At 33.6% G+C, this 12,442-nt stretch overlaps 1 protein-coding gene and 1 pseudogene across 4 annotated transcripts; one reads left to right on the top strand and one right to left on the bottom strand.

The window, feature by feature from the left end:
* Positions 1 to 572: 572 nt before the first annotated feature.
* On the top strand, positions 573 to 5,686 carry LOC117922667 (protein DSS1 HOMOLOG ON CHROMOSOME V-like). 4 transcript variants are annotated; one of them, XM_034840842.1, is made up of 3 exons: positions 573 to 618; positions 1,865 to 1,973; positions 5,238 to 5,686. In XM_034840842.1, the coding sequence occupies exons 2-3, from the start codon at positions 1,883 to 1,885 to the stop codon at positions 5,366 to 5,368; spliced, it is 222 nt and encodes a 73-aa protein (XP_034696733.1). In that variant the 5' UTR covers positions 573 to 618; positions 1,865 to 1,882; the 3' UTR covers positions 5,369 to 5,686. The 4 variants fall into 4 exon arrangements, with proteins under 4 accessions (XP_034696733.1, XP_034696732.1, XP_034696734.1 ...); XM_034840841.1 differs by having other exon boundaries at positions 1,851 to 1,973; XM_034840843.1 differs by lacking the exon at positions 573 to 618 and adding an exon at positions 1,049 to 1,148.
* A 508-nt stretch (positions 5,687 to 6,194) lies between these two features.
* On the bottom strand, positions 6,195 to 8,778 carry LOC117921750 (annotated as a pseudogene).
* Positions 8,779 to 12,442: the final 3,664 nt, after the last annotated feature.

The following is a 12,442-nucleotide window of genomic DNA, read 5'->3' as shown; positions in this document are numbered from 1 at the left end:
TATAATTAAATGATTGAATGTAGTAAGTGTACAAAAATTAGTAAATGTATTAAATTTGGATTTCATAAATTTGGGTTTTTATTTTTTTGTTTATCTTTTAAATTTATGTACCAAAACGCACTTTTCCCATAAATACGTTCCATTTGGAAATTAGTTTTGAAAAATATTTTCTAATTTAGAAAATACATTTGAAAATTTTTTAATAAAAACAATTTTTAAGAATTTGTTTTGAAAACAGATTGTTTTTTAAAAACAAATTTGAGTTGTCTTTGGTTATTTTTACTTTGTAAGATGGACAACATATTGAAAGCTTTGATTTTTAGAAAATAAGTTGAAAAAAACGTTTTTTATATTCTCACAAACTAAATTTAACTCTTCAAAAAAATTAACAAGTGTTTTTAAAAACTGTCTTTTGAAAAATGTTTTTAAAAAATGTTTTCAAATAAGCTTATTGTTTCTCGCACGTGGACATGCACCCTTTCAACCATCCGCGTGTTTGTCATCCATAGGGTCCACCGCATACCCGCGAGTTAAGCTTCCGGATGCCATATGATCGGGGCCATCGAAATCAGGTTTGCAAAACACGAAACCTGAAGCACACTTCTCTCTCTCTGAATCGTAAGCCTCTTCCTATATGTATGTGCGTTTGTGTTTTAGGGTTTGGGTTTTGTGAGAAATGGTGAATGCGATCTATGGTTTTGGGGTTTAAGTGAGTTTTTTCTTTATTTTAAAAACCGGACCGGTCATTGAACCGGAAAAGTTATCGGTTCACGGTTCACTGGTCGGATCGGTGGTCGAACCGATTGAACCGGTGATGTCATAAATATATATTTTTATATATTATTAAAATTTTTAAAAAATTATAATATTATTTTTTATATTTTATTAATCAATTAAATATAATTTAAAATAAAATAATTAAAATTAGATTTTTTTTAATGATGAACCTTAACAAATTCAAAGAGTATCATAGTATAAGGTAGCATACATTCAACTCAAGCCACGGTTTTGATTTAATAAAAAATTATGATGAATTATTAATAATTAATAATTATTTATATGGAGGAATTCTCTCGCTCGAGGCATCAAGAAGCCGTTTTCTGTTTTCTGAAGTTGCCCTCCCCTCCAGGCGACACAATCCCTAAAAGGTAAAAAAAGCCCTACTTTCCTCTGCCACTCTCAATCCTTGCAGTTACTAATCTAATCATGTTTTTGTTTTTTTTCTTTGCAACCCCTGTTTGATTCCCAAGAAAATCCATTCCCCATTTGATTTCCGGGAAAATTCATCCTCGTTTGATTTCCGAGAAAATCCATGCAAAACCCCCAAGGAAAACCAAGAAAATTGTTATTTTTTTGGCTCCATGTGTTTTCTGGATCTGTTCTAGGGGTCTCTTTGCTTTTGTGCGAATGGATTTAAATTTCACGAACCCTAACTCCACGATTTTTGAGAAATATCGCCAAAATTTTTCGATATTTCAAACCCTGCCGGCAACAATGGGAACAGCCGCGGGGGATGGGGGGTTGAGTGGCCGGCAAAGGGGCTTTGTAGCATTTTGGGGGAGGGCTTTCCAACGCGTGGGGGCTGCTGCCAGCGGGACGACACTCCAGTGACTGGCGACAATGGGAACAGCTGCGCGGATGCTGGGAGGAAAAAAAAAATTGAGCCGGACGGTTCGAAGGGAACCGGCCGGTTCGTCCGGTTCGGCGGTCTGATCGTCGGTTCGATTCTGGCTCACGGGCCAAATGGCCGGACCGGACCGGAATGGTGACCGGTCGACGGTCGGACCGGCCGGTCCGGTCCGGTTTTAAAACATTGAGTTTTTTATTTTGAGGCTGATAGGTTGTAATAGGGTGGTGATTGCAGGAGCTGTCAGATTGAAGAATGGAGAAGGAGCCCAAGGTAGCGAATGAAGATCCGAAGGTTGATTTGTTTGAGGATGATGATGAGTTTGAGGAATTTGAGATCAATGAAGGTAATTTTGTTCATTGTTGTGTTTAATCTTGCAAATTTTGGCCTTTTTTTTTTTTTCAACGATGATTGATTTTCCTTGGTGTATTTGTTCATTTTTCATTGTAAAGAAATGAAGGTGGTTTATGCTTTCAAAGAATACATGCATGGGGAACCCTCCTCACTGTGATTTGTATCTATAAAATTACTTGTGTGTTCATTATTTGACAGTGAAAGAATCAATTGTTGAGTGATTATAGAGTTTTGAGAGAGCTAGTTGATTTTTGTGGCTTCATTTGATTGAGGAATAAGGTAATGATATCTTGTTAAATATTCTTTGATGGGGAGTCTAGTGGGTGAAGGAGTTTCTATGTAGGGCTTGAGCTTTAAGAGAGGAGAGGATTTTGAATTATGAGTACTGGTGGAATCCGATGGATCTATGTGCTATAGATTTAAACACTATTTTGTAGGCTATTTTCTTGAGCTGAGTGGATTGAGGTTGTAAATATATTAAAGAATTAAAGTTTGGCCTGACTTATGGAAGTCTTGTGAGTAATTCTCCTTTGATTCGTGCAAAGATTAAGAGAGTTTTTATGCATCAGAAACCCTTGAGATGTGACCATCACATGGTATAAGATGGTGATCAGGACTGAATTTTATTGTTTTGCTTTATTCAGTGTTTGGTGAATTGGAGAACATTGATGCTACTTACTTTTACACATTGTGTAGGGTTTGACGTAAGACAATTTTTCTATTGAATTTGGACATGCAACATGATTATGCTATTTTGGTGGTCTACTAAAGATGACTTTAGTTTGGTGTATTTCCGTGGTTACTATTCAATAGGACCTGATAAATTGAACAATGGGACTCTTTTTCAAGTTTGTTGACAACAATTCCTATATTCACTTGCCTTTTGCATGGGAATTGTTTCACTTGGGCCCAAGTCATTCTTTAGGGTGGATGGTTTCTTCCATCTACTCCTTTGGTGGCAGTTTCCATTATTTCTATGTCGGACATTGATGATGTTTTGCTTCTTTTAGAGAACCGCTTCGCAGAGAGTTCGGCTGTTTTGGATCAAAATGTATATTTTTTGAGGATCTATATTTTCTAGGCAATCTAGTAATTGTCAGAATCTAGTTTTGTTTTTTGGGTAAGCCTAGCTACATCTCTTAACATGTTATAAATCGTCAAGTAGGTAATTAAGGTTAGGGAAGAGTGGTAATTGTGAATGACTTTTACAATATAAATGTATCTTGAATCTAAGAGATGAATTGGAAGTTTCGGCTTCATAGGAAAGGAGACACATGCTGGAAGTCAGCTAGGCTTAGATTACCAGTTTGAAGATAAAACTTGAGGATAATAATCATAGAGGGAGAGAAATGTGCTGTGTTCTTTCATTGTATGATGAAAAGTGCTAGGATTAGTTGGCTTCTTTAGCAAAGTAGTTGAGGATGGAGGCATGAGGGAAAACATTAGTGATGCAGTTGTCAAGTTGATGGAATCTTATTTTTGGTGTGTCAGCTAATGTGCCCGCAATGGATTGGAAAAACCTTGTGGAAGAGGAAATGATGTGGGCTAGTATTTATTAAATTGGATAAATTTTACTATCTAGACAGTTTTTCTTTGGATTTATACCAAAATAGGGTAAGCTGGGGCATTCTTTCTTGTTTGATGAGGATGATGAGTCAATTCTAAACATAGTGGGAGTTTGTTAGTGCTATGGTACCTATCTGATTAGCTTGAGGTTAAGAGAAGGGGTGACAATAGGGTATGGCAATTGTGTAAGCCATCCAATCCATCATCAGAACAGGTATGGTGTCCTCTGTAAGTCAGGATAGGGCTGGTGAAGGGGATTTAAACCTGTCTCAGTTCCCAGTTTGGATCATTATTGGGTTTTAGTGTTTTGCCTGTGCTTGGTCCATTTGAATGTGAAGTCAGCTTTCTAAACCAAATTGGAGCAAGACAGGTTCTTTATATAAGCAGTAGTAACTAATTACATGCACACACTTATATATAAATAACCCCAGGAGATGGGTTTGCCCTTTTATTACTTAAATAACAGGGAGGCTGAAACTTGGGACACTGTTCATTGCCGGAGGGCACTGCTACCTCAGGGTTGGAGGGGGGGACTAGGAGTAACACATTATGTTGCTGCTCACTTCTTTGCAAACAGTTGACATGGGTTCCGTGGTTTGGGAAGCTGTGCCAAACAGCTTGTTCTTGTCATTGTTACTGGAAACAGTGTTGCATGAAAAAGAATGTCCCTTTCTTCTAGACAACTTGCCAGTTGCCACCATTACTTTGTCCTGTGTTAGAACATGAAAATAGAGGAGCACAACGACCCTACCTAATGACAAATCTAACGCTGGGCACACTTAATGGTACTGGGTGATTGTTTCTACAACAAAGCAAAACACTGTACATGGAATTATCCAGTTGGCCCCAACCTTTTTTTTGTCAACCAACCCTGTAATGTGTCCAGGCACTGCCATCCATTCCCTAAAAGGTTAGGGAAAATTTTCCTTATGCCGGACGGGTGGTGAGTGAAGTTATCAATCACACAACCCACCCAGAAATATCTGTAGGTAAGTATGTACATATTTAGGATCTGTTTGGTAATGTTTTCAAAAACAGTTTTGAAGAACAATTCTTAAAATAAGTTACTAATTCTTTTTAAGAATAAAATTTTGTTTGGAAACCTAAATATGGAAAACAATGTTCTCAACTCATTCTTAATATGCACTTATAAAGTTTTTAAAGTATTTTTCATATTTTTAGTTGTTTCTTAGAATACTCAATAAAAAACACTTTTTGACTCAAACTTGTTACTTTTCGACTCAAACTTTTTCTAAAAAATAACTTGCTCTTACCCTAAAGCTATTTTTACTCAAAGATTCATCAGACATTTTTTAAGTTATAAAATTGTTTTTTGTTCTAAAAAACAAAAAAACCCTATTTAAGAACAGTTCCCAAAGAGACCCTTAAGTTTTGTGTCTTAACTATCAAAGTCACTGTCAATAGGAGTATGAGAGAAAACTAAATGACTTGAATTCATCAGAATGATTTCAGAAAGTGCTGTCTTATCTTGGATTTATTTTTTACCCTTTTTGTTTTAAGAATTTCTTTGGTCTTGTTATTGCAATACCTATTGTCAAATTGGCATGAGCACATTTGACATAAACAAGAACGGTTTTGTGTTTACCTGATTCCTGTGTCAAATTAAATGAGGAAGACTCACATATGCCTTCATCTTGATTTGGTTGCTTTTTGTTACTGACAACTGCAGAGTGGGATGACAAAGAAGAAGGAAAAGATACAACACAACAGTGGGAAGATGATTGGGATGATGATGATGTGAATGATGACTTCTCCCTTCAGTTGAGGAAGGAATTGGAGAATAATGCTGAGAAGAGTTAAGTTCTTATGTGTTCTGATGAAGTTTTCCTTCTTGCTATGGCAATTGATGAACAATATATGGGTAACAGTGTATCAATACCCTAGTATTTGCTCTTCATGCAGTGGGAACTATTTAACTACTTTCTCAGAAACCCTTAGTGATGGAGTTTAGTTGTTGGCATGCAACTTAAAGTTGGATGGATATTTTTCCTTTCTTTACTTATCTTTTCTGGATGTAGGGAGTTTTTGTTGTTTTCAAGTATTGCAAAGTCAAATTTGTTTAAGAGGAGTGGTTGCAAACCATGGTTTTACAATTTCATTTGGGCCGCTTGGTTTTTATTTTTCTGTTCTTTGAATTGCTTGTATGATAAAAAAATTGGAGGATATCTGAAGTGTTTCCATAGGGATTTATTAGGAAACCTGCAGGTGCACTCATTCTATTCTTTTGACTTCTGTCCAACTCAGTACTGGTAGCTTTTGTGGTTAGTTATGAATATTTCTCGTCTGACCGAAGGCAATAGCAGTGAAGGAATTAAGCGTGCTGGCTGTCATAATCATGAAATTTACCTTCCAATTTTTTTGTGTTGTACAGGGCTTTGAAGCCCTCTAAACCAGACCTTTTCAACCCCTGTGAGCAGCAGACAAGGCTTACCAACTCTTTACAAGGGAAAAAACCCAACCTTGTATTATAACTCGGGGAGTTTACCTAGATAATCTCAGGGAGTCAATTTTCCATGTCTGGAATTGGAAAGGAAAAGCTGTTTAGTAGTGTCAAATGATTCATGGCATTCAGGAAATGCCATTTTCAATGTCTAGTAATTCTCTACCAGAATGTTGTTCCATGGATTTATGCCTTTTCTAACCTCAGAACAACTTGTTCCATAGATGGCTGTTGTTGCTTAAGCGATGTGCATGAGAGAGCAAGCTTAAGTATGAGGTCAAAAGCTTCTGCTGAGTACTCCCCATCAAGTTTAGGATCTACAAATTCTGTTATGCTTCCATCTTTTGTAAGGATTTTGGCCTGGAAAGCAGAAATATAAAAGAATAAAATTGCAGTTCATAGGTCAAGAGAATTTAGAATAGGAAAACAAATGCAGGCAGTGATTTTTTTTACCATTTTATCTAATCGGTTCCTTCAGATTCAGATTTATAACTTTCTTCCCTGAGAGGATTTGAAGAAGCACTATCCCAAAGCTGTATACATCACCAGATGAGTTGACATGGTGGTTGGATTGGTACTCGGGATCCATATAGCCAAAAGTTCCTCTGACTTCTGAGCTAACATGGGATTCACCCTGGTCAATAACCTTGGACAATCCAAAGTCAGACAGCTTGGCTTCTAAGTTTGCTCCAAGAAGAATATTTGTTGGCTGCAGGAATTAAAAGCTATTTTCATCAGTGGACTGGAGTCTTTCCCTTTGTGTCATATATCATATTACTGCTAATGGGAAACATAAGAATAGCGTCTAGAGAAAACTTGGTCAAGCATAAGGCACAAAATTGTTTTATAGTTTTGAGTTTTTTTGGATTCAGTAATAGTTTAGAACCATCCAACCTATAGTATTAGCAGAGATGTGAACAAAAAACTATCAACAGGCATTGCATACTGATATATTCATGAGAAATGCAAGAACTATACTAATGGGAGTGAACAATGCATCCTGCTGGATATGTGTGGGGGAAAAGAAGACCTTGAGCACTGTCAATCCAAGACAGGACTTTATCCTTCCCTGTCATGCATCAACTTATATTTACTGGCAATGAAGGTATCAAACAGAGAGAATAGCTCCATAATAAGAAAAAGGGATACCAAAAAGCCACTCTGAGAGGTTTCCATTGGGACATAGTTCATAAACGAAGGAAGCACTCATCTTCTACTTCACAATAACCCAGTAAGGCCACAAGATTTGGATGTTTGATGTGTGATAAGCTTGTGATCTCCCTGACAAAGGTCTCCATATGATTGTCATTGATGATGTGCTTGACTGCAACATGTTGATTGTTTTGTAGTATGCCTCTGTATACCTTTCCTGATAGAACATCCAAACGAGATGTCAAAGTTGAAAACCATATGTTATGATCATGTTGGTCACACACTTGCAAACTTAAAAAACATGTTATCATAATTTCATTCTTAGTACTTCTCGAAGACCCATTCTAGACAACATAGATACATTCCTTGATGTTGTTGTTGTTTCAAATACCATGAAAGAATATTAGAAAAAGTGTCAAAGAAAATGGGCAACAAAAAGGAAGATGTTTCTCTTTAGTGTGGCTTGGTAGACCAAGTTCCATGTCTCTTTCACTTGGGTTCTCACCTGCTGTTCCTTCACCAATGATGTTCTTCTCATTTAGATTGTTTGTGGCAGAGTAGACCTCCTTGATTGAGATTTTCATACAACCAGGCCCCTCTGGTGCCACGGCTTTTAATGCTGTCAAATGAATAAACAGAATCAATATATACATATATCATAAGCTATTTGTATGGGAACTTTTGGTTTCTGATATTGAATATGAAATGCTGTAATGCTGTACCTGCTCTCTTTGGTATAGCATATGATTTACACCATCTCCTTAACAAGAACCATATACCAATGGTTATTATCAAAGCCATCGCTATGAGACCTCCTATCAGAAACCATAAACCTGTACCCGAGTAAAAATTCTACATAGTTAATTGAAAAGAACAAACCATCTAAGATATGATGGTGGATGCAGACTCACCTGTGCTAATTTTAAACTTTGTATGACTCCTTGATGTTTCATCCTGTCCAGAGGACCGCGTATTTGATTGAAAATGGAAATGACCTAGATTGTTATCAAGTAATAGTACATAGATGGTGTTAGAAGAAGTAAATACTTTCAAGCTACATACCTTTGTCAATGTCCTGCTCCCTGAGGCATGTGTAAATTTTTCCAAACCATGACTCATCTTCAGTTCTGCTGCTTATTAGTGATACCAGCACTGCAAACCTACAAACATCAGTTTCATCCTTCAAAGTGGAGTGTATTCCTCTTATGTCTTCCCAACTCGTCACACAAGAACTACATGATTGATCCCATTCTCCATCAGGACTCACAAATTTGCAATTTTCCTCCAAACTCCTAAATTCATCTCCCAACTTTTCAGTGACATCAAAGACAGAGAAGTCAGAACAGCCCCCAGTACCACTTGTTAGCTTCTCAATTCCACAACTGACAGCATCTGCCTCAAAACGTTTCATTGAAGTCAAGCAATTCCTCTGTTCAGTGGAATTCAAGTATACTTTCCCTGTTTCATTTGCATGCTTCCCCAGTGAATAGAGATATCCACCAAAAGCTGCTCCACAGCAGCCCTTGTTTAGAAAACTTCCCCAATCACCCTCTTCACAGCTTGAAGATGAGGATGACAAAGACTGAAAATCAAGTATGCAGTCACTTGCAGAAGGATGACAAACAAAATTTCAAGTATTAAAAATATTAAAAACACTTCCTAGAATCACTATCAAACGGGTTCTTAGTGTTACTAACATTTCTGTATATGAAGAGTTCTTTAAGAGCATGAATAGTGAGTTTGAGATGAATATGATAGGAGAATTAGCATTTTTGTTGCACTACAAATCAAAAACTCAAATAAGAGAATCTTCATTAATCACACTAAGTATATCAAAGATGTTTTTAAGAGATTCAAGATAGAGAATGTAAAAACGATGTTTATCTCAATGAGCTCCTCTATCAAACTTGATAAGGATAAGAGAGGTAAATTCACTTACTCAATTCTTTATGGAGTAAGGATGGACTCCTTGTTATATATTATTCTTAGTAGATCATATATCATGTTTAGTGTTGACTTGTGTTCTTATTTTTAATCATATCCTAAAGAACATCATCTTAGTGCTATTAAAGAATCATTAGATATTTAAAAGATACAATTGAGTTAGGCTTGTGATATTTTAAGTATACCAATTTTAACAAATTGGATATCGATTTTATCAACTATAAAATCAATAGGAAAAACACTAATGACACTTGTCACTTCCTAGGTGATTACTCACTAGTGTCTTGGCATAATAAGAAGCAAAATTTTGTTGCACTATCGATGGCAAAAGTCGAATGCATAGCTCCAAGTTTATGTTGCCTACAAATTCTTTGGATGAAATAAACTTTGCTAGATTTTAGAATAACTTATCAAATGTGAGCACAACATCAAAATCTCATTCAATACTTTAGGACACTGAAATTAAGCATCATTGTTGAAGTGATCATGCATAAAAAGGAACATTACACTAGAATTTTTAACACTAATGATCAATTATCATATATTTTCACACAACCCCTTAGTGAACATAACTTATCCAAATTAAGAGAGACTTAGGTCTAACTAAAATTAAATTGCATGATTTTATTGAATTATATGCTATTTTTTATATAACCTAACACCTCACACTAGGGCATGAATATAGCAAGGTTTTAACATTTGATTCTTTCAAATTTACACAAATGTAATTTAAGAAAACTTTTGAATCTTGAGTAGTTATACCTGTTATTCTGTGATAAGAATTTATTATTTTTAATTTAACATATAGTGAAATAATTTGTTTTATTTTGAGAAATTGTGATATTTATTTATTAATCCATTTTTTAAATTTCTTGTAATTTTAAAAACAATTATTCTTGTTTTTTTAACAATATAAATGTTTATGTATTCTTTTATAATGAAAAGTTTTTGGTTTATTATAATATTTTGTTTTTGTAATTAAATTGTATGCTCTTTTTGGTAATTTATTAATATTAAAAACATTTTTGCATTTAATTATACGATATATTGTAAAAAAAAAACACTTTTAAAATTACTTTTCCTAATTTTTATAAAAGTGTTTTTCATTGAAGTGCTATAGAAATTAATAAAAACACTTCTACTAAAAGTACTATCGAGCAAGTCTAAGGCTGCTTCGATCGACGTAAATCAATTGAGTTGGACAAGTGCATTCCTGTTAGCAAAGACTTATGGTCTTGATGCAATTGAGTTTTTACCTCAACTGATTGAGGTTTATATGGTCTAACAGACACCTATGATTGTATTTTAACCATAACGACTAATTCTGATTAATTATATGATCGATCAGTTGACTTGAAACTACGTCTAACTATTAGTTTCACCCAAAAGCATTTAGGTTATATTTGGTTCCCAAAAAATAATAAAGAAAAAAAACACAAAGAAAAATGATTTTTTTTATGTTTGATTGTCCAATAAAAAATATCAAAAAAATTAAATATAATTAAAACTAGTTAAAAAATTATATATTTTTAAATTATTTAATATTTATATCGATAAACTAAAATAAGTAAAATAAGTTTGAAGTAGCAAATAAAAATAATTTATTAACTTTTATTTTCCTTCATTTTTTATTTTCTTCTACTTTTCCATTGTATTTTCTTCTCTCCTCCCATTTTCCTTCAAATTTTCCAGCACCAAACATAGCTTTACTGAAGAAGGCCTAACCATTTGACATGCTGCTCTCCATCATATATATATATATATATATATATATATATATATATATATATATATATATATATGATATTCACTACCATTTGACGTGCTGCTCTCCATCATATATATATATGATATTTCTTCACTAGTAACGACAGTCTGCAATGATGCAGCAGTGGACTAATGGCGTCCTTTTCCAAAGCAACAAACTGCGGATGCATGTGTGGACATTTCTTGAACGGGATGATCGATAAAAATTGGCTGAGATAATCAGAGAAAAAGAGAGAGAGAGAAAAAGGAAAACAATGAATTGATGAAGGGTTTTTCATTCTCCACACGTTTGGGTGGCTCCACTGCACCATCAGCACATGCATGGAGCCAAAGTGTCGTACCATTATTACAACAGCAGCTCCTTTTTCTTCGTATGCAACTTTGGGCTGCTGCCTAACAGCCTAAGCCATATTTCTCATGCTCTGCCTCTGCCTTTCTCTCTCTCCTTCACCATTTCTTTCATTGGATTCGTTCCTATGCTTTCTTAGCTTCTTCATCCATATACAATGTTTCCATTCATGGCTTCCTCCCTTCCGCATAAAGGGTTATGAGCTAAGCAAACAATTCATTCTTATAATTCAACCATAAGAATCACCTCATCGAAGCAAACAATATTTACCCGAATTATGATAGTTATAAATTTTTTTATTAATATGTTAAGCATTTATTTGGAAAATAAAATTTAGAAAAATATTTTTTTAAAATATTTTTTTAAAACCGTTTTTAATGTTTTATAGAATAAAAGTTTGTTTGAAAATTAAAATATTATGAATATGTTTTTATGTTTTAAAAATTACTTTAAATTATTATGCATATTTTATATGACCATTGTTTAAAATAGTTCTCAAAAAGTTAAAAAAAATAATTTTAAAAGATGTTATATGAAAATACTCTGTTTTTTATTTTTAAAAATAGAAAGTCAAATCTAAGTTTCCATTTCGATGCACTTTTGTCTTTATTTTTAAATTAGAATTTTTTTATAGAAAAATATGACATCTTTTAATTTACTTTATGTTTTTTTAAATTATTTTTGAAATTTTCAAAAATTGAGATAATAAAAATTTGTTTATACCTTGATTTTTTAAGTAGTTTTTAAAATCATCATCTTCATCTAGTATAAGTTTTTAAAAATTGTTTTATAAAATTTATTATTTTTTATTTTAAAAACAAAAAATGGAAAGTGTATTCAAATAGATGATAATACATGTGTTATTAATGAAAGGGCTTTTTATTAATTAGGTTATGAGTATTATTTTGGTAACACAAAAAAATGTTTTAGGTTATGCTTGTTTCCGGAAAATATTAAAAAAAGAAAAAAATATACAGGAAAAATTATTTTTTTTATATTTGGATGTTTATGAAAAATATAAAAGAAAATCAAATTAATTAAAACTAGTTAGAAACTTATGTATTTTAAAATTATTTAATTTTTATATCAATAAATTAAAATAAGTAAAATGAGTTTGAAGTAGCAATTAAAAATAATTTATCAACTTTCAATTTATTTTTTATTTTCTTTCATATTTTCTGGGAATCAAACATAGCCTTAACATTTGATTTTGAGGGATTTA

Source organism: Vitis riparia, chromosome 9, assembly GCF_004353265.1.
Source record: "Vitis riparia cultivar Riparia Gloire de Montpellier isolate 1030 chromosome 9, EGFV_Vit.rip_1.0, whole genome shotgun sequence".
Taxonomy (NCBI): Eukaryota; Viridiplantae; Streptophyta; class Magnoliopsida; order Vitales; family Vitaceae; genus Vitis; species Vitis riparia.
Note: the sequence above shows the minus strand (reverse complement) of the source record. Positions and strands in the feature narration are given on the sequence as shown.